Genomic DNA, 25,975 nt, shown 5'->3' on the forward strand with positions numbered 1-25,975 from the left:
TTCAGAGTTGAGGAGAGCGAGGCCCTGGGTCACAATCAATTATCCAGTCACTTCGTCACAGCCCCGCGGGCACACACCCACCACACAATCGGGGCGTCGTTTCTCAGACACACACTGACTCACACGATCTCCAGGAAAGGTCCGAAGAGGAAAACAAACATCAAAAAAACCGCGCCACATTAAAGTTTATCGTGGGTTATATACGCGCTCACAGAAACGCAAGCGCACGCACTCAGTCAACCGGGTGATCTCACAGTCGCCCACGGTACTCTCAGTCCTACGGAGCTCGACTCAGTTCCAGTCACACAATCTCTGTCACAAACCTCATCCCGGTCATCCACGAGTCTCCCGAGTCACATCGTCTAAAATCCCAACCAGCCACACCCAGTGAAAGAATCCCACTCAGGACTGCGCCAGGGACAGATCCGCAGCGCCGTCCTCGCTCACAGAGCTCCCTACTCGGCCCTATGGAGAGGCGGTCGCGGGCGCCCTTTTTTAACGCGCCAGCCATCTGTCCCCGCTCCCTTCCAGGCCCTGCCGCCCTGTCCCCAAGCGCTAAGGGACTCGAAGCGCAGCCTGGCTGGGACAGGCCCAGCTCCGGCTTCCGATTCACAGATCGTGGGGCTGCACCAGTGAGCCGACCCTTGAGACTGGCCGCGCCTGCGCACTCCTTGAGCGCGCCCGGCCCTCCCAGCAGTCCCCGCGCGCAGCCCGTTAGGCCCCGGGGATTGTGGCCAGACCCGGCCGCGGCTCCCTCCGTTCCAGCATCGCTGTGCCTCGGGTTCGCGCCCCCAGTGAGCAGTCCTGTCCCGAAGCGTCGGTCCTGGCAATCCGTAGGAAAAGCACTGCGGCACAGGGGTAAGGAGAGGGAAGCGGGACCACTGCAGTATCGCAGAGCGGCGGGAGCCTGCGCCTCAGGCCCGGGTGTGTGTGTCGTGGGCGTGACGGGGCCGGGGCTGGGACGTGACGGTGTCTGTGCGGCTGACTTGGGTGCAGAGCCTATTGTATGGGCGAAGGTTGTTGTGGCCGTGGAGTGCGTGACTGACCCCAGCATCCTCTGCCCACACTGGGCCCAGCTGCAGAGAAATGGCCCTTGATTAGTTTCTGCGCGCCAGAAGAAAGACTCCCAGCAGAAAGGCACAGACTAGGCCGGGCCAGGTGGCTCACATCTGTAATCCCAGCGCTCTGGGAGAGCGAGGCGGGAGGATCGCTGGAAGCCAGGAGTTCGAGACCAGCCTGGGCAGCAAAGCGAAACTCCCATCTGTACCCGAAATTTAAAAAATGAGCCGGGTGTGGTGGCGTTCTCCTGTGGTCCCAGCTACTGGAGAGGCTGAGGCGGGAGGATGGCTTGAGCCTAGGAGGAGGTCGAGGCTGCAGTGAGCTATGATAGTACCACTGCACTCTAGCCTGGGCAACAGCGGAACAAGGCTCAGACCCGACCTTGGGATAGGAATGTTAGAACTGAACGAGCCCCCGCTCCCGCCCGTGCTTACTCCTGGAGGGACTCTCACGCCACCTCCCCGCGGACCTGGACCTATGCACGTACACTCACAGCTCTGAAGAGTCCAGCTGCAGGTTTCAGAACCACAGCATTGCTTCCAGGAAGCTATTGTGAACTCCATTTCCAGCCCCGGGCATCCATGACCCTGATCTTTCTTTGATACTGGACAGAGTTAACAACGCCCTCTCTCTTATGTTACTCTGGTTATGTGTGGGTGGGCGGTGGTGGCATTGTGCCCTAATTTAACTATGCAAGGCTGGGCTGCAAGAAAAGCCAGGTTCCCTTAGCCAGTCCTGCCCAACTCTTTAAGAAAAGGGGTCTGGGCCGGGCGCGGTGGCTCAAACCTGTAATCCCAGCACTTTGGGAGGCCGAGACGGGCGGATCACGAGGTCAGGAGATCGAGACCATCCTGGCTAACATGGTGAAACCCCGTCTCTACTAAAAAATACAAAAATCTAGCCTGGCGAGGTGGCGGGCGCCTGTAGTCCCAGCTACTCGGGAGGCTGAGGCAGGAGAATGGCGTAAACCCGGAGGCGGAGCTTGCAGAGTGAGCTGAGATCCGGCCACTGCACTCCAGCCCCGGACTCCGTCTCAAAAAAAAAAAAAAAAGGGGGGTCTGAGGGGGAGGAGGAATGAATTGCTGTTGCCTGTTTAAGTCAAGGTCGAGGCGAGTGGGTGTTTCTGCTTTCTTCTGTGAAATACATTCTTATTTCTTAGGACGTGAGAATATTTGTTTCATTCTTCATAAATGTCCTGTCCATTGAGTTGATACCTAGGTCCGCTCCGGAGAGCCTGTTTACACATACCCATTTGGTAGATTTTTTTTTTTTTTTTTTTTTTTTTTTTTTTTTTGAGACGGAGTCTTGCTCTGTCACCCAGGCTGGAGTGCAGTGGCCACCTTGCCCGGCTAGTTTTTGTATTTTTTTAGTAGAGACGGGGTTTCACCGTATTCACCAGGATGGTCTCGAACTCCTGACCTCGTGATCCACCCGTCTCGGCCTCCCAAAGTGCTGGGATTACAGGCTTGAGCCACCGCGCCCGGCCAAGGTAGATGTTTTTCATTACTTCTGTGGGCCTTCTTTTAATTACTATGTGTAAAGCTCTTAGAACAGAGAGTAATAAAACATTTTGCAAGGATTATACATAATATAAAACTAGTTTCTTAGTAGAGAAAAAGAGATAAACAGTTGTTTACCACACTGTTCTGTCTGCTTTGGTATACTTTTACTGAATTTAGGAATGTTACTTGATTGTGTTCATTCATAGAAGAATCTTGATAGTGAAAATAGCCCATCGTTTTGATGAAGAACAGTTAAAGAACCGATGGGTGTTACTTATTTGTGCCACGCTGTTGTTTATTTTCTCAAAACCCACTCATGTCACAGGCTTATAGAGTCACAATTTTCTTAACAACTAAAAGATATTCCCTCTTCACAACTCTGTTTTTAATTTTATTTGCATGAAAATAGTTTAATTGGGTGGGCGCAGTGGCTCATGCCTGTAATCTCAGCACTTTGGGAGGCTGAGGTGGGCAGATCACCTGAGGTGAGGAGTTTGAGACTAGCCTGGTCAATATGGTGAAACCCCGTCTCTACTAAAAATACAAAAATTAGCTGGGCATGGTGGCGCATGCCTGTAATCCTAGCTACTAGGGAGGCTGAGGCAGAAGAATTGCTTGAACCCGTGATGCAGAGGTTGCGGTGAGCCGAGATCCTGCTATTACACTCCAGCCTGGGTGACAGAGTGAGATTCTGGCCCCGAAAAAAAAAAAAAGAAAGTCCTGGTTTAAGCTGCCAACTATTTTTAGTACTATTCAGAACAGATTTTCTCCATCCCCTACCACCCAGTCATCTTCACTCTATAATAATAAAATTTAAGTTGCCCCTAGTCTCACTATGCAGAATAAATATTACTATTCTAATGTTTGTTTTTCCATTTTTTTCTGTGCACTTGTGCACATGTGTTTGTTTTCCAAAATAGAATCACAATTGATCATTTAAGGAGACAAAGACTCTCCAACACTTAGTTTGAAAAACGAAAAAGAGGTTGGGCGTGGTGGCTCACGCCTGTAATCCCAGCACTTTGGGAGGCCAAGGCGGGTGGATCACCTGAGGTCGGGAGTTCGAGACCAGCCTGACCAACATGGTGAAACCCTGTCTCTACTAAAAATACAAAATTATGCAGGGCGCGGTGACTCACGCCTGTAATTCCAGCACTTTGGAAGGCTGAGGCGGGTGGGTCACGAGGTCAGGAGGTCGAGACCATCCTGACTAACACAGTGAAACCCTGCCTCTACTAAAAAAATACAAAAAATTAGCCGGGCGTGGTGGCGGGCACCTGTAGTTCCAGCTACTGGGGAGGCTGAGGCAGGAGAATGGTGTGAACCCAGTAGGCAGAGTTGCAGTGAGCCCAGATTGCACCACTGCTCTCCAGCCTGGGTGACAGAGCGAGACTCCGTCTCAAAAAAACAAAAAACAAACAAACAAACAAAAAATTATTAAAGATAATTTATCAGCAAGTACCAAATTTTTGAAGATAATTTTAAAATAATGGAATGAGGGGTATGTAATGTTTTTTCACTGAATTTAGTGCTTACAGTAAGCCATTTTAAGTGCTTTATGTATTATGTTCTTAACCTTCACAACAACCCTATAAGGTAGGTACTGTTGATTCCTTAATTTATCTCTGAGGAAACTGAGACACTGAAAATTAATGTGTCCAAATTCTCACAGTTAATAATTCCCAGAGCTCTGTTCATATCCTGAATCTTGACAACAAAGCCTGTATTTTTAATAAATGAGAATCTGCCACCTCCCAACATTGTACATATTCTTTTAGTCTGACTCCCATAGCTAGTAATTTATCATGAATATCTTCCTTCTTTAATTAATATGGGCCAATGCCATCAATCATAATTGCATAATATGCTATAATATAGTGGAACATCATTTATTCAACTTGTTGCCTACTGTTAGATATTTGATTTCAGGTTGTTGTAAATTATTCTTTTTTTTTTTTTTTTTGAGACGGAATCTCTCTCTGTTGCCCAGGCTGAAGTGCAATGGTGCAATCTCGGCTCACTGCAACTTCCAGTGAGCCTCCCAGGTTCAAGTGATTCTCCTGCCTCAGCCTCCCAAGTAGCTGGGATTACAGGTGTCCGCCACCATGCCCAGCTAATTTTTGTATTATTAGTAGAGATGGAGTTTCATCATGTTGGCCAGGCTAGTCTCAAACTGCTGACCTCAAGTGACCTGCCTGCCTCGGCCTCCCAAAGTGTTGGTTACAGGTGTGAGCCACTGCGCCCAGCCAGTAAATTATTCTTTGATGAACTCTTTTGCAATACATCTTTATATACTTTTACAAATATTTCCTAATGATAAATTCCTAAAAGTGGAATTTCTGGGTTGAATTATGAGACATTTATAAAGTACTCACAATATGCCAGATCCTGCGCCAGTCCTCAGGGGAAATACAGTGATCAAAATGACATGGTTGGTATCCTTAGATTGTTTGTTATCTTTCAAGTTAGATAAGCCTATGCAAGAATAAGACTGAGATAGGTGAGGTAAAGGTCATTGAAGAAGTCAGATGGCATGGCTTGAGAGGTCATGGGAAGGAGACAGCTGATTATGGCAAGCATTGTCAGGTCATGGCCAAATAATACCAAACTCATGGGGTTCCTATGGGGTAATGGATTTTATGTAATAAACATATGCCTTATAGTTTTTACTCTCATGATGTTGATGCAAATGAACAGGACAAGAAGATTCAGCAACTCCTAGGAGGGCCTCATGGCTAAAACAACTCTTCGAGAAGCAAAACAAAAGCTTGGTCAAGAAGTCATGAGAAGTAGCAGCAGTGAAACAAGGCATTAATTGAAGATGTGTAGCCATGTTTATATAAGCAGAACTCCAACATACATGAACACACTTAGAAATCGTGGAGTCGGTTCAGATTTTGGGAGCTGAAATCAACAAAACCAGTAAAAACATAGCAGCGTTTTTTAGGATATTGAGTTTTTTCTCCAACTTCAAGGGATGACTACGCTAAAAAGTATCTCTTTAATCTATTTAAAGAATGTTTTCCACTATGCAAAGTTAAAATCCATATTTCAAATATATATATAATCATGTAGAATCATGAAATAAATGTAAGCAAAAAGAAAATCAAGATCATTATCTATTGATGCCTCTCAGTGTTTCTTTGTGCTGATTTGTATGTATACTTTACAGATGTCCTCATAATGTTCATTTTATTTTTCTAAGAGATTATATATCTTTAATATTTTATATGTCCTTGTGTATTTTCTAAAACTTAGCATTTAGAGATTCATACACACACACACACACACACACACACACACACATACACATACACACATACACACATGCTCTCTCTCTCTCTCTCTCTCATCTGTTTTTGCTGTACCTTAACAGGATCATACCACTCACAACTGTTACTGCATTCTTCACTCAACAAACTGTACTGAACATATTTCCATCTTTCCAGTTAAAGAGCTACATCATCATTTTTTTAAATGGCAGCAGTTTGTTTTACTCTATGGATGCTTTATGATTTATTTAACCTGTTTTCTATTGAAGGACATTTAGGTTCTTTCCAGCTTTTTTCCATTATGAACAATAGCCACATACTCTTACACATACCTTTGATCATATGTACAATTATTTTTTTAATCCCCAAAGTAGAATTTCTGAATCAAAGAGTGTGTATGGTTTAAATGCTGCTCGTACATACTTTAAAATCTACACAGTCTGCAGTATACTGGTTATAATGTTCATTTGCTCTCATGCTTACTAATATGGGCATCAGTACCAGATACCTGTTGGCAAGTTGATGTGTTATTTTTATTTTATTTTATTTTATTTTTAGTGAATCATGCATGCCAGTTTTCTCTCACTGGAATAGAAATTCTGGGTTTCAGAGAAAAGAGCTAGAGCTGAAGGAAAGCTGACTCTGTGGTTAGACAAATGATTCCAAATGCAGCTTTGCTACTCATAAACTGCATTTCTACAAGTGATTTTATTTCCTTTTTTTTTTTTTTCTCAAGACGGAGTCTCACTCTGTCTCCCAGGCTGGAGTGCAATGGCACAATCTCGGCTCACTGCAACCTCCGCCCCCACCAAGTCCAAGCAATTCTCCTGCCTTACCCTCCTCGGTAACTGGGATTACAGGTGTCTGCCACCACACCCAGCTAATTTTTGTATTTTTAGTAGAGACAGGGTTTTACCACGTTGGTCAGGCTGGTCTCGAACTCCTGACCTCAGGTGATTCACCTGCCTCGGCCTCCCAAAGTGCTGGGATTATAGGCATGAGCCACCACACCCAGCCCAAGTGGTTTTCTCTTCATGTGAATTTCTGATCCATTGCATGGATAGAATAATTACTGTGCTAAAGAGCCATCCTGAGTATAGAGTTAATATATATAAAACAGGCCAGGTACGGTGGCTCACATCTGTAATCCCAGCACTTTGGGAGGCCAAAGCGGGCAGATCACGAGTTCGAGACCAGCCTGGTCAATATGGTGAAACCCCGTCTCTACTAAAAATACAAAAATTAGCCGGGTGTGGTGGCGCATGCCTGTAGTCCTAGCTACTCGGGTGGCTGAGGCAGAAGATTCGCTTGAACCCAGGAGCTGGAGGTTGCAGTTAGCCAAGATTGTGCCACTGCACTCCAGCCTGGGCAATAAGAGAGAGACTCCGTCTCAAAAAGAAAAATTATATATATATATATATTTATATATGTATGTATATATACATACACACATACACACACACATATAACACCCAACATATGGGAATTCTTGATAAATAGACATTTGTTATTGTCAAATGACCAAGAGCATGAGTCCATGCCTGTTCAGCCTAGGTTGTAAGAAAGAGAATGGCAAATGAATTCATTCTAGAAGACAACGTGGATGATTCTGATTCTGACTGGAAAGAGAGAGTGATGAGCCTGGAGGATTGTGAAAGTTGTTCTGACTGCAAGCAGGGTTGCCAGTGCAGCAATTTTGTGGTGGTAATGGCTGCCAGGCTTGGTCTTTATGAATTTTTCTCTTTGTGTCTGGTGAATCTAAACAGACCTATGAAACTTTGAAGGAGGAAGATTGTGGTTTAGATGATATGGCCCCTTATCAGCCCTGGAATTAGCAACGGATTAGACTCGTCCAGGCTCCCTCAAATTTCTCTCTGCCTATGTGTGTGTGCACGCGTGTGCGTTGAGGGGGCTGTGGTGGAGAGATCAGAAGAGGGGAAAGGTCATAGTAACTCAAGTCATTTGGGGATTTCTGAGGTCCATCTGATCTCATGGCCTTGTTTTTCTCCCCCTAGATCAGCCTCTGTGAACTCGGTGCTTCTCCTGGCAAGTAAACCCCAAGGAGGACTGACCAGTTCTTGAATTTCTATACCATGGCCCTTGTAAGTTTTTTTCTCCTTCTGGGAATACTATCATGTTAAGGTCCTGTCACCATTTTTTTATCCTGAAACTTCCTAACTGGAAGAACCTTCTTCCAGTTCTTCCACATCCAGTGGCCGGTGAACCACAATGCTTGTCCTATGAATACTCTTTATTCTAGTCATTGTTCTTGTATTTGTTGAACTAATCATTCAGCGTCTCCTATATGTGCTCAGTCTTCTGCTAAAAGCTGCGATGGAGGAAAAATGAAATCTCTTAAATATTTGACCAGTCTTTGTGAGTTGATAAGAGAGGATGGGCCCATTTAGCCATCTATAGGAAAACTGAACTTTTCCAGACTTGAGTTTTCCAAGTACGTAAGATAAGGGTTGTGGCTGGGCATGGTGGCTTGCACCTGTAATCCCACCCATTCAGGAGGCTGACATGGGAGGGTTGCTTGAGCCCAGGAGTTTGAGGCCGCAGTGAAGCTATGGCTGTGCCACTGTACTCCATCCTGGGTGACAGAGAAAGACCCTGTCTCTTAAAAAAAAAGAAAAAGTTAAAAAGCAAAAAGGTAAGAGTTGCTGTTAGTTGGCCTCAGCCTCAGTATATCATAAGATCTCATGCTCTGTGAGGCTTTTAGGACTGATTAGGGGTGTGGCTAGGTCTTACATACAGAGAGATCTGAGATCTTCTCTTGGAATTCCTGAGTTACATAGGAACAAGATTCCATTTTTGGTTGAACAGGATGTGCTGGTCTAGAATGACATCTTTGTGATTCTGGATTATGCTGTATCAGTATCCTTTAACTCAGGAATCAGGAAGGCATAAGGTGAGGGATGGAAAGTGATAACATGTGAGAAGGTAATCCAGGTACATAAGTAGTCATGTTGACTCCCAGAATTGAGGAGGATCTTAAGGTTTTGTCCAACCAAAATATCTAAGTATAGAAGAATGATTAAATCTCACATATGCATTGTATAGACTATTATACAACCAATTTTTTTTTTTTTTTTTTGAGACGGAGTTTTGCTTTTGTTGGCCGGGCTGGAGTGCAATGGTGCCATCTTGGCTCACCAAAAACTCTGCTTCCTGGGTTCAAGCGATTCTCCTGCCTTAGCCTCCCGAGTAGCTAGGATTAGAGGTGTGCGCCACCAGGCCCAACTAATTTTGTATTTTTAGTAGAGACAGGGTTTCTCCCTTTGGTCAGGCTGGTCCTGAACTCCCGACCTCAGGTGATCCTCCCACCTCGGCCTCTCAAAGTGCTGGGATTACAGGCGTGAGCCACAGTGCCCAGCCTATACAACCAATTTTTAACAGTCATAATTAGAAAAATGCTTATGATATGATCTGCTTCTAGGACAAACTTAGAAGACATTCTCTAATTGCATTTAGATCCTTTTCTAAAATAAAGATATTATGTGGAGGGAGACTTTAAAAAACAATCGGTTATTTAAGGAGAAAGGGGTAGAAGAACTCACCTTCCTTGGGAATTTATGAGGGAGACATAGTAGGCAAAGGCTTATATACAGTATTTCATTTAATTGGAAAACTGATTTTTTTTTCTTTCCCAGGCATGTCTAGATTAAGATTTGCCAGAGTATAAGAGACTGTGTCTGTAGCAACAGGATCCTTCAGGAACCCAGGCACTTTGCTTCAGGCACACTCATTTCCTGACTCTCTGTGTTGCAGGCTTCCAGCCCGAGCCTGTTTTCTTACCATATGGTCCACTTCCTGCAATATCTCTTCCCTCTTTTCTCCTTCTATCTTAAAATACATTTTCTTCCATTTCATTTATAATGTGTGGTTTGTCATTTCAGCGATCAGTGATGTTCAGTGATGTATCCATAGACTTCTCTCCGGAAGAGTGGGAATACCTGGACTTGGAACAGAAGGACTTGTACAGAGATGTGATGTTGGAGAACTACAGCAACTTGGTCTCACTGGGTAAGGTCAACTGCTTCTAGGAATTTAGACTCTGTTCTCTGTAACATCAACTTTTTCCTCTGGAAATTTCAAGAGTATCTTTTAGGAAACTATCTAAATTTTTGCTCCACTTTCTAAAGGGAACACTTTGAGCTTTATTTCACTGGAAGTGAGCACCTTCATTAAGCACATCCACCCTCCCCATCCTTAAGTAGCCCTTGGTCCTTCCTTAATAACGAAGGGGCTGAGTTTGAGATCTTTGTGATTTGTAGCCTCACCAGTGTCAAAGAAAACAAGTTTCACTTTGTGTTTGGATTCAGAATTACTTTAGATGTTTTGTTGCTTGTTGGTATATTTGTAAGGGAAATAGCTAGATCCTGTTTATTGAGTTTGCTCTATAGAAAGAATACATATGATTTATGTAGTGGTAAAATGGATCAACAGCATTTATTTACAATTCAAGAGAACTCATACCTTTCATTAATAAACAAACATATTCAGTTTTACCTACTTTTATGATTGAAAATTAAAAACGTAAGAATTTTGTTCATGTGTTTTATTGCACAGCAAGATGAGTATAGTTAATAATAATGTATATTGTATATTTCAAAATGGCCACAAGAGGGTGTTTTTAATGTCCTCACTACAAAGAAAAGAAATAATAAATATTTGAGGTGATGGATATGCAAATTGCCGTGATTTGCTAATTCCACAATAACATGTATCAAAACATCACATTGTAGCCTATAAATATATACAATTATTAGTCAAAAGACAAAATAATTATTAGTGAGTATATGGAAAAACTGGAACCCTCATACATTACAGTGGGAATGTAAGATGTTAAAGATACGACCCTGTAATTCTTCTCCTAAATGTTTACTCAAGAGAAATAAAAACATGTCTATACAAAGATGTATAAGTATTCACAGCAGCATTATTCACAATGTCTAAATAAATGGATAAATAAAATATGGCACAGTCATACAACAGACTATTCATTGAAGGACCAAACTACTGATACATGTTATAGCATGTAAGAATATCAAAAACACAATGCTAAGTGAAAGAAGCCAGATGCAAAAGATTACATATTATATGATTCTGTTTATATAAAATGTCCAGAAAAAGCAAATCTGTAGAGACAAAAAGAAGATCAATGGATGGCCTGGGGCTGGGAGTAGGAATGAGGATTGACTGCCAGTGACCAGCAGGGATGTTTGGGGGATGATAGAAATATTCTAAGTGTTGGTTGTGGTGATGTTTGCACAACTCTGTAAATTTACTAAAAATCATTGAATTGTACACTTAAAACAGGTAGATTTTATGTTACATAAATTATATTGCAGTAAAGCTGTTAAAATCCAAGAACTTTACATTTAATTTAACATTGTTTGAATATCCAAGAAATAATAATACATCTCCTAGGAAGCTTATTTTTCCTTTCAGCAAAAGAAGAATAACCAATAGCTAATGAAATATGAATAGTAGGCCGGGCGCAGTGGCTCAAGCCTGTGATCCCAGCACTTTGGGAGGCCGAGGCGGGCGGATCACGAGGTCAGGAGATCGAGACCATCCTGGCTAACATGGTGAAACCCCGTCTCTACTAAAAAATACAAAAAACTAGCCAGGCGAGGTGGCGGGCGCCTGTAGTCCCAGCTACTTGGGAGGCTGAGGCAGGAGAATGGTGTGAACCCAGGAGGCGGAGCTTGCAGTGAGCTGAGATCCGGCCACTGCACTCCAGCCCGGGCCACAGAGCAAGACTCCATCTCAAAAAAAAAAAAGAAATATGAATAGTGTTTGGTATATACTCTAGACAATGTTTAGATACAGACATATATTAATATAGTATTAACAATAATCATAGAAGATAGGTACTATGATTATCCCTATTTTATAGGGAAGGAAAAGGTAGCATAGAAGTAACTTGCCCAAGGCGACACAACTGGGATGTGGCTCAGGCAGGATTTGCACCCAGCAGTCTGTGATCTCAGCCACTATTGCCTCTGAAGAGGAAACACTTATATGAATATAGATTTTGAAAAGATTTTTTCATTCTTTCTCTAATCTCTATTTATTGTGTAACTTTAATGTACATGTTTTTAAAACATCTTTCACTTCTTTGTTTTGCCTTATCAATTACTGTTTTGACATATAATTTAACCAAGATTGAATCAAAGTAATTTTGATTTATTTTTTATTTTCATGTACCTTATATTCCTTTTCTTCTAAGCAGGATGCTTCATTTCTAAACCAGATGTGATTTCCTTATTGGAGCAAGGAAAAGAGCCTTGGAAAGTTGTGAGGAAAGGAAGAAGACAATATCCAGGTGAGGGCCAGTTGGGCAGGAAGAAGCCATCACCACAGGGAGCCCCAGATGGTTGGGGAAGAGGCACGTCCTTATGTTGTTTAGAAAGCCCTCTTGAGGCCGGGCGCGGTGGCTCAAGCCTGTAATCCCAGCACTTTGGGAGGCCGAGACGGGTGAATCACGAGGTCAGCAGATCGAGACCATCCTGGCTAACACGGTGAAACCCCGTCTCTACTAAAAAAATGCAAAAAATCTAGCCGGGCGAGGTGGCGGGCGCCTGTAGTCCCAGCTACTCCGGAGGCTGAGGCAGGAGAGTGGCGTAAACTCGGGAGGCGGAGCTTGCAGTGAGCCGAGATCCGGCCACTGCACTCCAGCCTGGGCGACAGAGCGAGACTCCGTCTCAAAAAAAAAAAAAAACAAAAAACAAAAGAAAGTCCTCTTGAAAGGTCTGTGGCCCAAGGAGGAAAGGTCTGCAACCTGGGGAGCAAATTAAGGTCTTAGCTGGGGAGTACTAAAATAACCACTTATTTGTCCCATTTACCACTCTTCTTTTTTATTATTGTTCTCTCTAGTTTTCCTCCTCTTTGATGGAACTGAGGGGTGGGGTGGTGCTCTCTTTGGCTCACTGTTGACAACCATTGTATATTTTGATTCAGTTGCTTTCCTCTTTTGCATTTTTTTTTTTTTTCCAGAGATGGAATTTCGCTCTTGTTGCCAGGCTGGAGTGCAATGGCATGATCTCGGCTCACTGCAGCCTCCGCCTTCTGGGTTCAGCGATTCTCCTGCCTCAGCCTCCTGAGTAGCTGGGTTTATAGGCACATGCCACCGCGCCTGGCTGATTTTTATATTTTTAGTAGAGACAGGGTTTTGCCATGTTAGTAGAGACAGGGTTTTGCCATGTTGGCGAGGCTGGTCTTGAACTCCTGACCTCAGGTGATCCGCCCGCCTCAGCCTCCCAAAGTGCTGAGATTACAGATGTGAGCCACCGTGCCTGGCCCCTCTTTTGCATTTATAGTGTCAGCTGAAGAATGACAAAGTTCATACATTTGGAAAGGAGAGCTTTATTTTGCATAAAGGGTTGCAGCTTGCAAGGTGGTTATTCTGACAGACTGGGAAGTGTAGCCTAGGCTTCTGCCCAGAGGCAGGCACTTCAAGGGAGGTAGAGGGTAAGACAGAAACATGTGCTGAATGTTAGCCAAGTATACATGTTCAACACGCTACAGGAGGAGCTATGAATACTCAGGAAGGAGACTGTACACATGCATATTAGGTTAACATAAGTCCTATGATCACTTTAGGGTAGAGATTTAACATTTAAATGCATTATAAGTAGGACCTATACATTAAAAGGGTAAATGTAGGACAGAAGTCCATGATCTGTGTATCCTTGGGAGACCAGTCAAAACCAGTCCAAGGCTGTAAGTTGTTTATCAAGAAGAAGCTGTGGACTGGAATAGCTGTCATGTTGGAACCATAAAAACAGGAGTGTGGAGTGGTGGGGGAGTGTTCTGATGAAGTAAACGAAAGAGTCTTTCAGCCTTTGATTTTCTCAAGCTGACTTTTGAGAAAATCTAATGATCAGAAAGGTGAAAGGGATTGGAAGCAAATGGGTCATGACCAGCCTTCTGTTCTGCCATGTGCCATGACTAGGAACTTAAAGTTTGGGGGTCTTTAGCCAAAAAAGGGTCCTTCAGTCTGTTGGGGTTTAGGACTTTTACTTCGGTCTTTAATAAATAGATAGGTGGCCTCAGAGCTGGGCAGTGTCGTAGGCACTATCAGTGCAGTGGTCAACAACCAATCAAGTTTCTATCCCACTGAATTTACGTTGTAATAAGAAAAACGTAATACCTGTAAATAAATAGGAAATACAATGTCAGGTAATGAGAGTGCTATAACAAAAAGTAAGCAGAGTAAGGGGATGGAGATGTGTGATGGGAAGACTATTTTAGTTATCAGAGAAGCCTTTTTTCCCCATCTTTTCTCAGCTCACTGCAAGCTCCGCCTCCTGGGTTGATGCCATTCTCCTGCCACAGCCTCCCTAGTAGCTGGGACTACAGGCGCCCGCAACCTCGCCCGGCTAGTTTTTTGTATTTTTTTAGTAGAGACGGGGTTTCACCGTGTTAGCCAGGATGGTCTCAATCTCCTGACCTCGTGATCCGCCCGTCTCGGCCTCCCAAAGTGCTGGGATTACAGGCTTGAGCCACCGCGCCCAGCCAGCCAGAATATCATTCTTACTTGCTTTTTCCATCGATGTATCCATCTATCTTCACATTAAGAAGAAATATGGATATAGTAGACTCTAGAGAGAATGATCTCATTATCTTTCATTGACCTTGTCTAGGTGCTGTTTTCATCTCTCTTTGCAGCTCTTGTTTCAAATTTTTTTTTTTTTTTTTTGAGACGGAGTCTTGCTCTGTTGCCCAGGCTGTAGTGCAGTGGCGCGATCTCGGCTCACTGCAAGTTCCACCTCCCGGTTTCTCGCCATTCCTCCTGCCTCAGCCTCCCGAGAAGCTGGGACTACGGGCGCCCGCCACCATGCCCGGCTAAGTTTTTGTATTTTTTTTTTAGTAGAGTCAGGGTTTCACCACGTTAGCCAGGTTGGTCTCGATCTCCTGACCTTGTGTTCTGCCCGGCTCGGCCTCCCAAAGTGCTGGGATTCCAGGCGTGAGCCACGGCACCCGGCTATGCCTGGCTAATTTTTATAGTAGAGGTGGGGTTTAACCATGTTGGTCAGGCTGGTTTCGAACTCCTGACCTCATGATCCACCCATCTTGGCCTCCCAAAGTGCTGGAATTACAGGCGAGAGCCACCACACCCGGCCACAAAAGCCTTTAAAAATGTTTTTATACAGAGACATATGTTGTAATTTTGTATGTTCTCTGTATATTCAGGTCTGGATGAGGACACTTATTTTAGGGTATTAGTTCTTATTTTATAACCGTAGGGCCATTTCAGTGCCTACACTGTTTGTAGTGTTCTATCTTCTGACTTAACCTTCTACCAAAAGAAAGAAAAACATGCTTTTTCCCTCTAATCTCTAATCTTTTTTTTTAATTTAAATTTTATTTTATTTTATTTATTTTTTTTGAGATGGAGTCTCGCTCTTTCGCCCAGGCTGGAGTGCAGTGGCATGATCTTGGCTCACTGCAAGCTCAGCCTCCCGGGTTCATGCCATTCTCCTGCCTCAGCCTCCCGAGTAGCTGGGACTACAGGCGCCTGCCACCACACCCGGCTAAATTTTTTGTGTTTTTAGTAGAGACAAGGTTTCACCATGTTAGCCAGGATGGTGTCTATCTCCTGACCCTGTGATCCGCCTGCCTCGGCCTCCCAAAGTGCTGGGATTACAGGCGTGAACCACCGTGCCCGGCCTCCTAATCTATTTTAAAATTCACATTCAGGTAATTAAGTGACCTCTACAATTATTAATACTCAAAATGTAACGCAGAGGTTCCAAGTGAATAAGATAATATCCATTTAGTCAGGAAGCATTTCACCAAAATAATAACTGTTGGCTCAGAGTTAGAGATCTTAAACAAGACTATGTATTTTTTTTTCTTTCTTTTCTATTCTTCCTTTAAGAAAGTTTGATTAAACTATAAATAACGTGCCTTCAGAAAAGTGGACAAGGCCGGGCGCGGTGGCTCAAGCCTGTAATCCCAGCACTTTGGGAGGCCGAGACGGGCGGATCACGAGGTCAGGAGATCGAGACCATCCTGGCTAATACACTGAAACCCCGTCTCTACTAAAAATACAAAAACTAGCCGGGCGAGGTGGCTGGCGCCTGTAGTCCCAGCTACTCGGGAGGCTGAGGCAGGAGAATGGCGTAAACCCGGGAGGCGGAGCTTGCAGTGAGCTGAGATCTGGCCACTGCACTCCAGTCCGGGCGACAGAGCGAGACTCTGCCTCAAAAAAAAAAAAAAAAAGAAAAGTGGACAAATGACTTTCTTTTTTTTTTTTTTTTTTTTTTTTGAGACGGAGTCTCGCTCTGCCGCCCAGGCTGGAGTGCAGTGGCCGGGTCTCAGCTCACTGCAAGCTCCGCCTCCTGGGTTTACGCCATTCTCCTGCCTCAGCCTCCCAAGCAGCTGGGACTACAGGCGCCCGCCATGTCGCCCGGCTAGTTTTTTGTATTTTTTAGTAGAGACGGGGTTTCACCATGTTAGCCAGGATGGTCTCGATCTCCTGACCTCGTGATCCGCCCGTCTCGGCCTCCCAAAGTGCTGGGATTACAGGCTTGAGCCACCGCGCCCGACCACAAATGACTTTCTTGAGGTGATATTTGAAAAGAGACATGAAGTAAGGGCTCAAGACATGTCATTTTCTGGGAAAAGGGCATTATGAGCTGATAGAAAAGATCTGAGTGGGGCGTTAGCCTTGCTTGTCTGAGGAATAACAAAGACGGCCATTATGGTCAGAGCAGGGAAAGGGAAAGTAACAAGATGAGATCAGAGTTAGGCAAGGACCTGGTAATGTAATCACTAAGAGAAACTGAAAGCCACAGGCTGCTTGTATTCTAAAATGATTTCTCTAGTTGAGTGCAAAAGCAGGAAGCACCAATATGGAGGCAGTTTCAGTTTTTGAGTTAGACAGGGTGGTGGTTTGGATAAGAATAGTATTGTTAGGAAGTAGTAGGAAGCTGTTAGGCTCATGATGTGTTTGAAGGCACTGTCAAAAGAACATGCTGATAGGATTATAAGTGAACTAAGTGGGAAGGAGTGATATAAAAGGAGAAGAAATGGGTGTTGGCTTAAACAACTGGGTTAATAGAAGCAGAATTTACTGAAGTGGGAAGATAGGAAGAGCAAGTTGGAAAGTTGACACTAAGAGTTTCTGTTTAAGATATTTTAAGTTTGATATGATTATTATCTGTCCACTTTGAGATGTTGCGTAGGCAGTTGAATATGTATACCCGGAACTCGGAGAGATTACAGCCTGGTTTATGTTTGGCTGTCTTGATGGTTGGAATTTACATTCATGGGTCTGGATGTGACCAACTAGGGAAGGCAGGCAGGTAAAATAAAGCAGATAAGGAGAAGTGGCCTGAGAACTGACTCATGGGTCACTCTACCATGTAGACCTTTGAAAGAGGGAAAGAGGGACAACAAAAGAGAAAGAAGGAGCAGCCATTGAGATAAAATAAAAATAAAACAAATGTTTCACCATGGAGGGAGTAGAGAATGAGGACTGAGAATTGACCCCAGGTTCTAGCAAGATGGAGAATCCTGGTGAGCTTGTCAAGAAAGATTTCAGTGGAGTCAGGATGAAAGCCCGAGTGGAGTGACTTGATGAGAGAAGGGTTGGTGAGGCAGTAATGAGAATGAATATAAGACAACTCTTTGGAGGAATTATGTGTGAAGGGAAGCTGGGAAATAGGGTTGGCAGTTACACTGGGGTATGGGTTAAAAAGCAGTGTATTTTATGACATTAGGGCATCTTTGTGTGCTCATGGGAATGATTCTATGGGTGGAGGAAATCAATACAGTAGAGAAAGGGCATAATTGTAGGAGCAGTGTCCTCCAGTGGGACAGGATCCAGTGGGACAGGAGTGGGAAAGGATCCAATGAGTAAGGGGGAATAAAAGGGAAAACAGTGTAGTTATGTGTGCAGGTAGGTTGGTGAGGATGGTGGAGAGAAGACAGCTTATTCTGTTGCTGTTTTCTCAGTGAAATAAGAAAGATCAATAGAATGTGAGAGCGTCAATGGAATATCATTAGCATTCAGTATGGGCTTATTCAGGATGTGATTAAAATTGATTCTCCGAAGTACAGTTCCTTAGATGTCAGGTTTTATTATTTTCAGATCTTTGTACATTGTCCCTGTGTTGAAATGCAAATAGGACTTCCTTGGAACCAAATCTTATGTATCCCAGACTTCTTGTTTCAACAAAGTAAGATGGTCCATACAGTGCCCAAATAGAGTAAGTCTAAGTGATTTATGTGACATTTTCTGTTTAATTAAAGGTGGTTCTCTGCAAAGAGGAATCACATTTATGATTTTTTATATTTATATATTTTTACCTGATCAAAAAAAGGACTTTTCTACATTCTCATCAGAAGTGTTTAATAGACTAGAAATCCTTTGATCCAACAGATTTGGGACTGGTAATAGGTCTGTTAGTCATAAAAAAAAATGGGTCATATATTTTATGTACATACCATGAAAGTATTATTTTAACTTAGAACATTCAAATGTATGTCTGTTTGCCAGTATTTTTGATAGTGTCCAAGTCTTCCTTTCCATTGTCTCATTGTATTCCATTTTTCATCTAAATCACACACATAATACAAAGTCTATTATTTCCAGTTTTATTTATTTATTTATTTATTTTTATTTTTATTTTTATTTTTTTTTTTGAGACGGAGTCTCGCTGTGTGGCCTGGGCTGGAGTGCAGTGGCCGGGTCTCAGCTCACTGCAAGCTCCGCTGCCTCCCGGGTTCACGCCATTCTCTCGCCTCAGCCTCCCAAGTAGCTGGGACTACAGGTGCCCACCACCTCGCCCGGCTAGTTTTTTGTATTTTTTAGTAGAGATGGGGTTTCACCCTGTTAGCCAGGATGGTCTCGATCTCCTGACCTCGTGATCCGCCCGTCTCGGCCTCCCAAAGTGCTGGGATTACAGGCTTGAGCCACCGTGCCTGGCCTAGTTTTATTTATTTTTAAAGTAGAATAGGAATCAAACTTGCAGTATGAGTACAGAATACTTCTTGATTGTTATTTTTTTTTCATTTTTTACTATTGTGTTTCCTACACTTAATTTTCAACAGCTGAAATTTTTAGCAATCTGTATTTATCACCAGTTTTCCAAAGTGTTCAATTTTGTTTTCATAGAATCAGTTGTTTCCTCATTGGTTTTTTTTTTTTTTTTTGAGTCGGAGTCTTGCTCTGTTGCCCAAACTGGAGTGCAGTGGCCGGATCTCAGCTCACTGCAAATTCCGCCTTTTGGGTTCACACCATTCTTCTGCCTCAGCTTCCCGAGTAGCTGGGACTACAGGCGCCCGCCACCTCGCCCAGCTAGTTTTTTTTGTGTTTTTTAGTAGAGAGGGGGTTTCACCAGGTTAGTCAGGATGGTCTCGATCTCCTGACCTTGTGATCCGCCCGTCTCGGCCTCCCAAAGTGCTGGGATTACAGGCTTGAGCCACCGCGCCCGGCCTCAGCAACTTCTTAATATGACCACCCTTGGTGGGACACCTTTAGCTTCTGTGCAGGAATCTCTTTCTTGTGATTTGGTGTATGATTTCTTCAATATACCCAATGCTAAATACTTCGTGAGTGTTTCAAAGTTTTCCTCATAAAAGTTATCCATATATTTTAAATTTTTGTAAGTATTATGAATGAGATCTTTCCCCTCATATTTTATTGTTAAATGTATATTCAAAGGTTATTGTTGTTTGTATTTTGATTTTGATATAAAATCAAATTTTTTTGACTTTATAAATTTTCTTTCTAAATTTTGTTGCCATTTATAATATTTAAACCTTTGAGTTTTCCAATGAGACAGGCATATCCTTTGGAAATAGAGTTTTACCTGTAATTCTTCTACCTCTGGTTTTTTTTCCTGATTTTTTAATTGTGTTGACTAATAACTCTAATACTACATCATTAATAGTAGTGGTAATGTTAGGCAAATTGCCTTTTTGGTAAGATAATATATACTTTATCATTTAGGGAAGTATCATTACTGATCCATTGAGCTTTTTTAAAAAAAATCAGGAATCGGGCCGGGCGCGGTGGCTCAAGTCTGTAATCCCAGCACTTTGGGAGGCTGAGACGGGCGGATCACGAGGTCAGGAGATCGAGACCATCCTGGCTAACACGGTGAAATCCCGTCTCTACTAAAAAAAAAACACAAAAAACTAGCCGGACGTGGTGGCGGGCGCCTGTAGTCCCAGCTACTCAGGAGGCTGAGGCAGGAGAATGGCGTAAACCCAGGAGGCGGAGCTTGCAGTGAGCTGAGATCTGGCCACTGCACTCCAGCGTGGGCGACAGAGCGGGACTCCGTCTCAAAAAAAAAAAAAAAAAAAAAAAAAAAAGTCAGGAACATGAGGCAGGAGGATTGCTTGAGCCCACGAGTTAGAGGCAGCAGTGAGCCGTGATTGCACCACTGCACTCCAACCTGGGTGACAGCGGGAGACGCTGTTTCTTGGGAAAACAAATTCAGGAACAGTTCTGGTCTTTTTTTAGTTACCTTTTCAGCATCTATGGAATTGATTGTGTGATTTTTTTTTTTTCTCCTTCACTGTGTTGGTATGTTAAATTGTCTTAATAGATTTCCCCATATTGAACCATTAAAACATTCTTCTTCTCCTTTTTTTTTTTTTTTTTTTTGAGATGGAGTTTCACTTTTGTTGCCCAGGCTGGAGTGCAGTGGCACGATCTTGGCTCACTGCAACCTCTGCCTCCTAGGTTGAAGCGATTCTTCTCCCAAGTAGCTCCGGGTAGCTGGGACTCAGCTCTTCCCAAGTAGCTGGGACTACAAGTGTGCGCCACCACACACTGCTAACTTTTGTATTTTTAATAGAGACAGGGTTTCACCATATTGGCCAGGCAGGTCTCGAACTCCTGACCTCACGATCTACCCACCTTGGCCTCCCAAAGTGTTGGGATTACAGGTGTGAGCCACTGCGCCCGGCCTAAAACATTCTTGTAATAAACACCCCTTGGGTTTTTCAGTGTGCTGTTTTATTAGATATTTAGAATTTTTTCCTCAGTGTTCAGAAAATTGGTATGTAGTTTTCTTTTTGGGAGCGATCTTTATTTCAGTATCACGTTATGAAAACAGTTTGGACGTCCTGATTCTTCTTAGTTGAAAAAGAATTTTGATAGCCTGTCTTTAAGCTTAAGTAAGTTTTGTAAAGCTTTATTTTTGGGAAAAGGGATAGTAAGTCTGACCACATTCTCTATTTGCTCTATGGGAATTGATCTATATAAACATTTTATTAATATCTCTCTCTTCTATGGTCAGTTTTGATAAATTATATTTTTCTAAACAATTACACATTTTAGGCTGGGCACGGTGGCTCATGCCTGTAATCCCAGTACTTTGGGAGGCTGAGGTGGGTAGATCATGAAGTCAGGAGTTCAAGACCAGCCTGGCTAAGATGGTGAAACCCCGTTTCTACTAAAAATACAAAACTTAGCCGGGTGCAGTGGCATGCGGTTGTAATCGCAGCTACTTGGGAGGCTGAGGCAGGAGAATTGCTTGAAGGCAGTGGGGCGGGGTGGGGGTCGGCAGGCAGAGGTGAAGGTTGTAGTGAACAGAGATCACGCCACTGAACTCTAGCCTGGGTGACAGACTGAGACTCCGTTCAAAAACCAAAATCCAAAAACCAAAAAAAAAAAACCAACAAATCATCCATTTTAGCTATGTTTTCAAATTTATTAGCATAGTCATCTGTCCTCTGTATTCATGATCATTTTCACTTTGTTCTTATTTCTATGTCTGTACTTTCTTGCTGTTTTCAATATCTTAACCATGGTTTATATTTTGTTGATTAAAAAACTGGTTTATGAGGCCAGGCGCGGTGGCTCATGCCTGTAATCCCTGCCCTTTCGGAGGCCAAGGCGGGTGGATTACCTGAGGTCTGGAGTTTTTGACCAGACTGGCCAACATGATGAAACCCGTCTCTACTAATAATACAAAAAATTAGCTGGGCGTGGCGGCATGTGCCTGTAATCCCAGCTACTCGGAAGACTGAGGCCGGAGAATCGCTCGAACCGGGAGGTGGAGGTTGCAGCGATCCAAGATCACGCCACTGCACCCCAGTCTGGGCAACAAGAGCAAAACTCCATCTCAAAAAAAAAAAAAATGTTTATGCTTTATTACTTCTTTTTTTTTTTTTTTTTTTGAGACGGAGTCTCCCTTTGTCGCCCAGGCTGGAGTGCAGTGGCCGGATCTCAGCTCACTGCAAGCTCCGCCTCCCGGGTTTACGCCATTCTCCTGCCTCAGCCTCCCGAGTAGCTGGGACTACAGCGCCCGCCACCTCGCCCGGCTAGTTTTTTGTATTTTTAGTAGAGACGGGGTTTCACCGTGTTAGTCAGGATGGTCTCGATCTCCTGACCTCGTGATCCGCCCGTCTCGGCCTTCTGTATTCTGATTCTGCTTTTATATCGGTTAATATTTTTCTTCTGCTTTGCTTCAGCTTAATTTTATTTTCTTTTTTGAATGAGACTTTTAATGATGTTTTTCACTTTTGCTGTGTTTTGGTTTTTAAATTTTCTTATAAGCACTATGGTTATATTTTATAGATACTTATATGGAAGTTTTCAAAATGTAGCTTTATTATTATTATTATTATTATTTTTAAAGAAACAAGAGTCTTGCTCTGTCACCCAACCTAGAGTGCAGTGGCATAGACAGAGCTCACTGCAGCCTTGACCTCTGGGGCTCAAGCACTTCTCCTACCTTAGTCTCCCAAGTAGCTGGGACTATAGCACACCACCACGCCCAGCTAATTTTTTAATTTTTTTTTTTTAGAGATGAGGTCTTGCCATGTTGCCTTGACTGGTCTCCAACTCCTGGGCTGAAGAAATCCTCCTGCCTTAGCCTCCTAAAGTACTGAGATTACAGGTGTGAGCCACTGCACCTGGCCTCCCATTATTTTCAAAAAAACAAAAATACAGCCAGGTGCCCTGGCTCATGCCTGTAATCCCAGCACTTTGGGAGGCGGAGGCGGGAGGATCACTTGAGGTCAGGAGTTTGAGACCAGCCTGGTCAACATGGTGAAACCCTGTCTCTACTAAAATACAAAAAAAAAAAAAAAAAAAAGCCAGGTGTGGTGGTACATACACACCTGTAATCCCAGCTACTCGGGAGGCTGAGGCAGGAGAATCACTTGAACCCAGGAAGTAGAGGCTGTGAGCCGAGGTCACACCACTGCATTCCAGCCTGGTGACAGGGTGAGAGTCCGTCTCAAAAAACAAACAAACAAAAACAAAAATACTGTTTCAGATCTTATTTTCCTATGGACCTAAGAGTTATTTAATATAGACTTTTGAATTTTCAGGTAGATTTTACTTTTAATTTTTTAAATTTTGTTATTAATTTCTAGTTTTAGTAGAAAATGTCTTTATGATTTCAACTTTTTTTTTTTTTTGCTAACTCCTAGTTGTGTGTCTAGATTTCAACTTTTTTTTTTTTTTTTTTTTTTTTTGAGACAGAGTCTCGCTCTGCTGCCCAGGCTGGAGTACAGTGGCCGGATCTCAGCTCACTGCAAGCTCCGCCTCCCGGTTTACGCCATTCTCCTGCCTCAGCCTCCCGAGTAGCTGGGACTACAGGCGCCCGCCACCTCGCCGGCTAGTTTTTTGTATTTTTTAGTAGAGACGGGGTTTCACCGTGTTAGTCAGGATGGTCTCGATCTCCTGACCTCGTGATCCGCCCGTCTCGGCCTTCTGTATTCTGATTCTGCTTTTATATCGGTTAATATTTTTCTTCTGCTTTGCTTCAGCTTAATTTTATTTTCTTTTTTTGAATGAGACTTTTAATGATGTTTTTCACTTTTGCTGTGTTTTGGTTTTTAAATTTTCTTATAAGCACTATGGTTATATTTTATAGATACTTATATGGAAGTTTTCAAAATGTAGACTTTATTATTATTATTATTATTATTTTTAAAGAAACAAGAGTCTTGCTCTGTCACCCAACCTAGAGTGCAGTGGCATAGACAGAGCTCACTGCAGCCTTGACCTCTGGGGCTCAAGCACTTCTCCTACCTTAGTCTCCCAAGTAGCTGGGACTATAGCACACCACCACGCCCAGCTAATTTTTTAATTTTTTTTTTTTAGAGATGAGGTCTTGCCATGTTGCCTTGACTGGTCTCCAACTCCTGGGCTGAAGAAATCCTCCTGCCTTAGCCTCCTAAAGTACTGAGATTACAGGTGTGAGCCACTGCACCTGGCCTCCCATTATTTTCAAAAAAACAAAAATACAGCCAGGTGCCCTGGCTCATGCCTGTAATCCCAGCACTTGGGAGGCGGAGGCGGGAGGATCACTTGAGGTCAGGAGTTTGAGACCAGCCTGGTCAACATGGTGAAACCCTGTCTCTACTAAAATACAAAAAAAAAAAAAAAAAAAAAAAGCCAGGTGTGGTGGTACATACACACCTGTAATCCCAGCTACTCGGGAGGCTGAGGCAGGAGAATCACTTGAACCCAGGAAGTAGAGGCTGTGAGCCGAGGTCACACCACTGCATTCCAGCCTGGGTGACAGGGTGAGAGTCCGTCTCAAAAAACAAACAAACAAAAACAAAAATACTGTTTCAGATCTTATTTTCCTATGGACCTAAGAGTTATTTAATATAGACTTTTGAATTTTCAGGTAGATTTTACTTTTAATTTTTTAAATTTTGTTATTATTTCTAGTTTTAGTAGAAAATGTCTTTATGATTTCAACTTTTTTTTTTTTTGCTAACTCCTAGTTGTGTGTCTAGATTTCAACTTTTTTTTTTTTTTTTTTTTTTTTTGAGACAGAGTCTCGCTCTGCTGCCCAGGCTGGAGTACAGTGGCCGGATCTCAGCTCACTGCAAGCTCCGCCTCCCGGGTTTACGCCATTCTCCTGCCTCAGCCTCCCGAGTAGCTGGGACTACAGGTGCCCGCCACCTCGCCCGGCTAGTTTTTGCATTTTTTAGTAGAGACGGGGTTTCACCGTGTTTGCCAGGATGGTCTCGATCTCCTGACCTCGTGATCCGCCCGTCTCGGCCTCCCAAAGTGCTGGGATTACAGGCTTGAGCCACCGTGCCCGGCCGATTTCAACTTTTTAATAGAGACCACATTGTCATAATTGAAAACCTCATCCTGTTTCTTTCTCATACACAACTCATTCAGCACGTAGATTTTCCTCTGGCTGTTCCTGTTGCTGGCTTGCTATCTTCTGGCCTACATCTAATGTGATGTTTCTTAGCAAGTCCTTCACATTCAGATGACTGCAGCATTTGAACATGCACGTCACTTTTGTCCACATTACTGAGTTACAAGCATATCCTATCTTTTTGTGCCATGAATTTCAAAAGAACTTCAATAAGATACAGATGTGTTTTCCTGTCTAAAAAATCACTGATACACATTTCCTAAAAATACAGGAATGGCCTTGACTATGAGGGAATGGAAAGAAGAAAATTTGAGCAATGGGAGGAAAGAACAAAACCAGTTGAACATTTGTCAAAGGAATGAGTAATAGAATAAGTTGAAGGGGAGATTGAGTAGGTAGAACTCCTCAATACTTTTGCTATGGTGTAGAAACAAAGAAAAAGTTACCCATAGCTATGTGAAGGAGCAAATGGGCAGTGCACTGCATACGTAAGGGCCTAAGTGGTGGCGGATGCATAGGAATATATAGCCACCTATTTCCATTCTTGTATTTAGCTGGGCTACCTTGGATGAATAAAGAGAATATTTAATCATTGTAGTAAGGCATGAGAGACTAGAGGCAGAGAGATACATTTAGAACAAGTATGTAGCTATGGGAATTCAATGAGTAAAACCTATTATATGCTTAGCATTTATTACTTTTTTTTTTTGAGACGGAGTCTCGCTCTGTCGCCCAGGCTGGAGTGCAGTGGCCGGATCTCAGCTCAGTACAAGCTCCGCCTCCCGGGTTCAGGCCATTCTGCCTCAGTCTCCGGAGTAGCTGGGACTACAGGCGCCCGCCACCTCGCCCGGCTAGTTTTTTTGTATTTTTTAGTAGAGACGGGGTTTCACCGTATTAGCCAGGATGATCTCGATCTCCTGACCTCGTGATCCGCCCATCTCGGCCTCCCAAAGTGCTGGGATTACAGGCTTGAGCCACCGCGCCCGGCCATGCATTTATTACTTAATGTAGAGTTAACTAGGGATTGTTTCTG

The 25,975-nt window shown here is 43.3% G+C and overlaps 1 protein-coding gene across 2 annotated transcripts in view; it reads left to right on the forward strand.

Moving 5' to 3' along the window:
* The first annotated feature begins 720 nt into the window (after window positions 1-720).
* ZFP82 (ZFP82 zinc finger protein) overlaps window positions 721-25,975 on the forward strand; it is a 28,195-nt gene continuing 2,940 nt past the window's right edge. Inside the window, exons 1-4 of one of the 2 annotated variants that reach the window (XM_033225953.1) lie at window positions 721-858; window positions 7,849-7,935; window positions 9,733-9,859; window positions 12,075-12,167. In XM_033225953.1, the coding sequence (XP_033081844.1) occupies window positions 7,927-7,935; window positions 9,733-9,859; window positions 12,075-12,167 (229 nt within the window). In that variant the 5' untranslated portion in view covers window positions 721-858; window positions 7,849-7,926. Of the gene's footprint in view, window positions 859-7,847; window positions 7,936-9,732; window positions 9,860-12,071; window positions 12,168-25,975 lie in introns of both variants that reach the window. The other variant, XM_033225952.1, reaches the window with a different exon arrangement.

Source organism: Trachypithecus francoisi, unplaced genomic scaffold (genome assembly GCF_009764315.1).
Source record: "Trachypithecus francoisi isolate TF-2019V2 unplaced genomic scaffold, Tfra_2.0 Lachesis_group12, whole genome shotgun sequence".
NCBI classification, from domain to species: Eukaryota; Metazoa; Chordata; class Mammalia; order Primates; family Cercopithecidae; genus Trachypithecus; species Trachypithecus francoisi.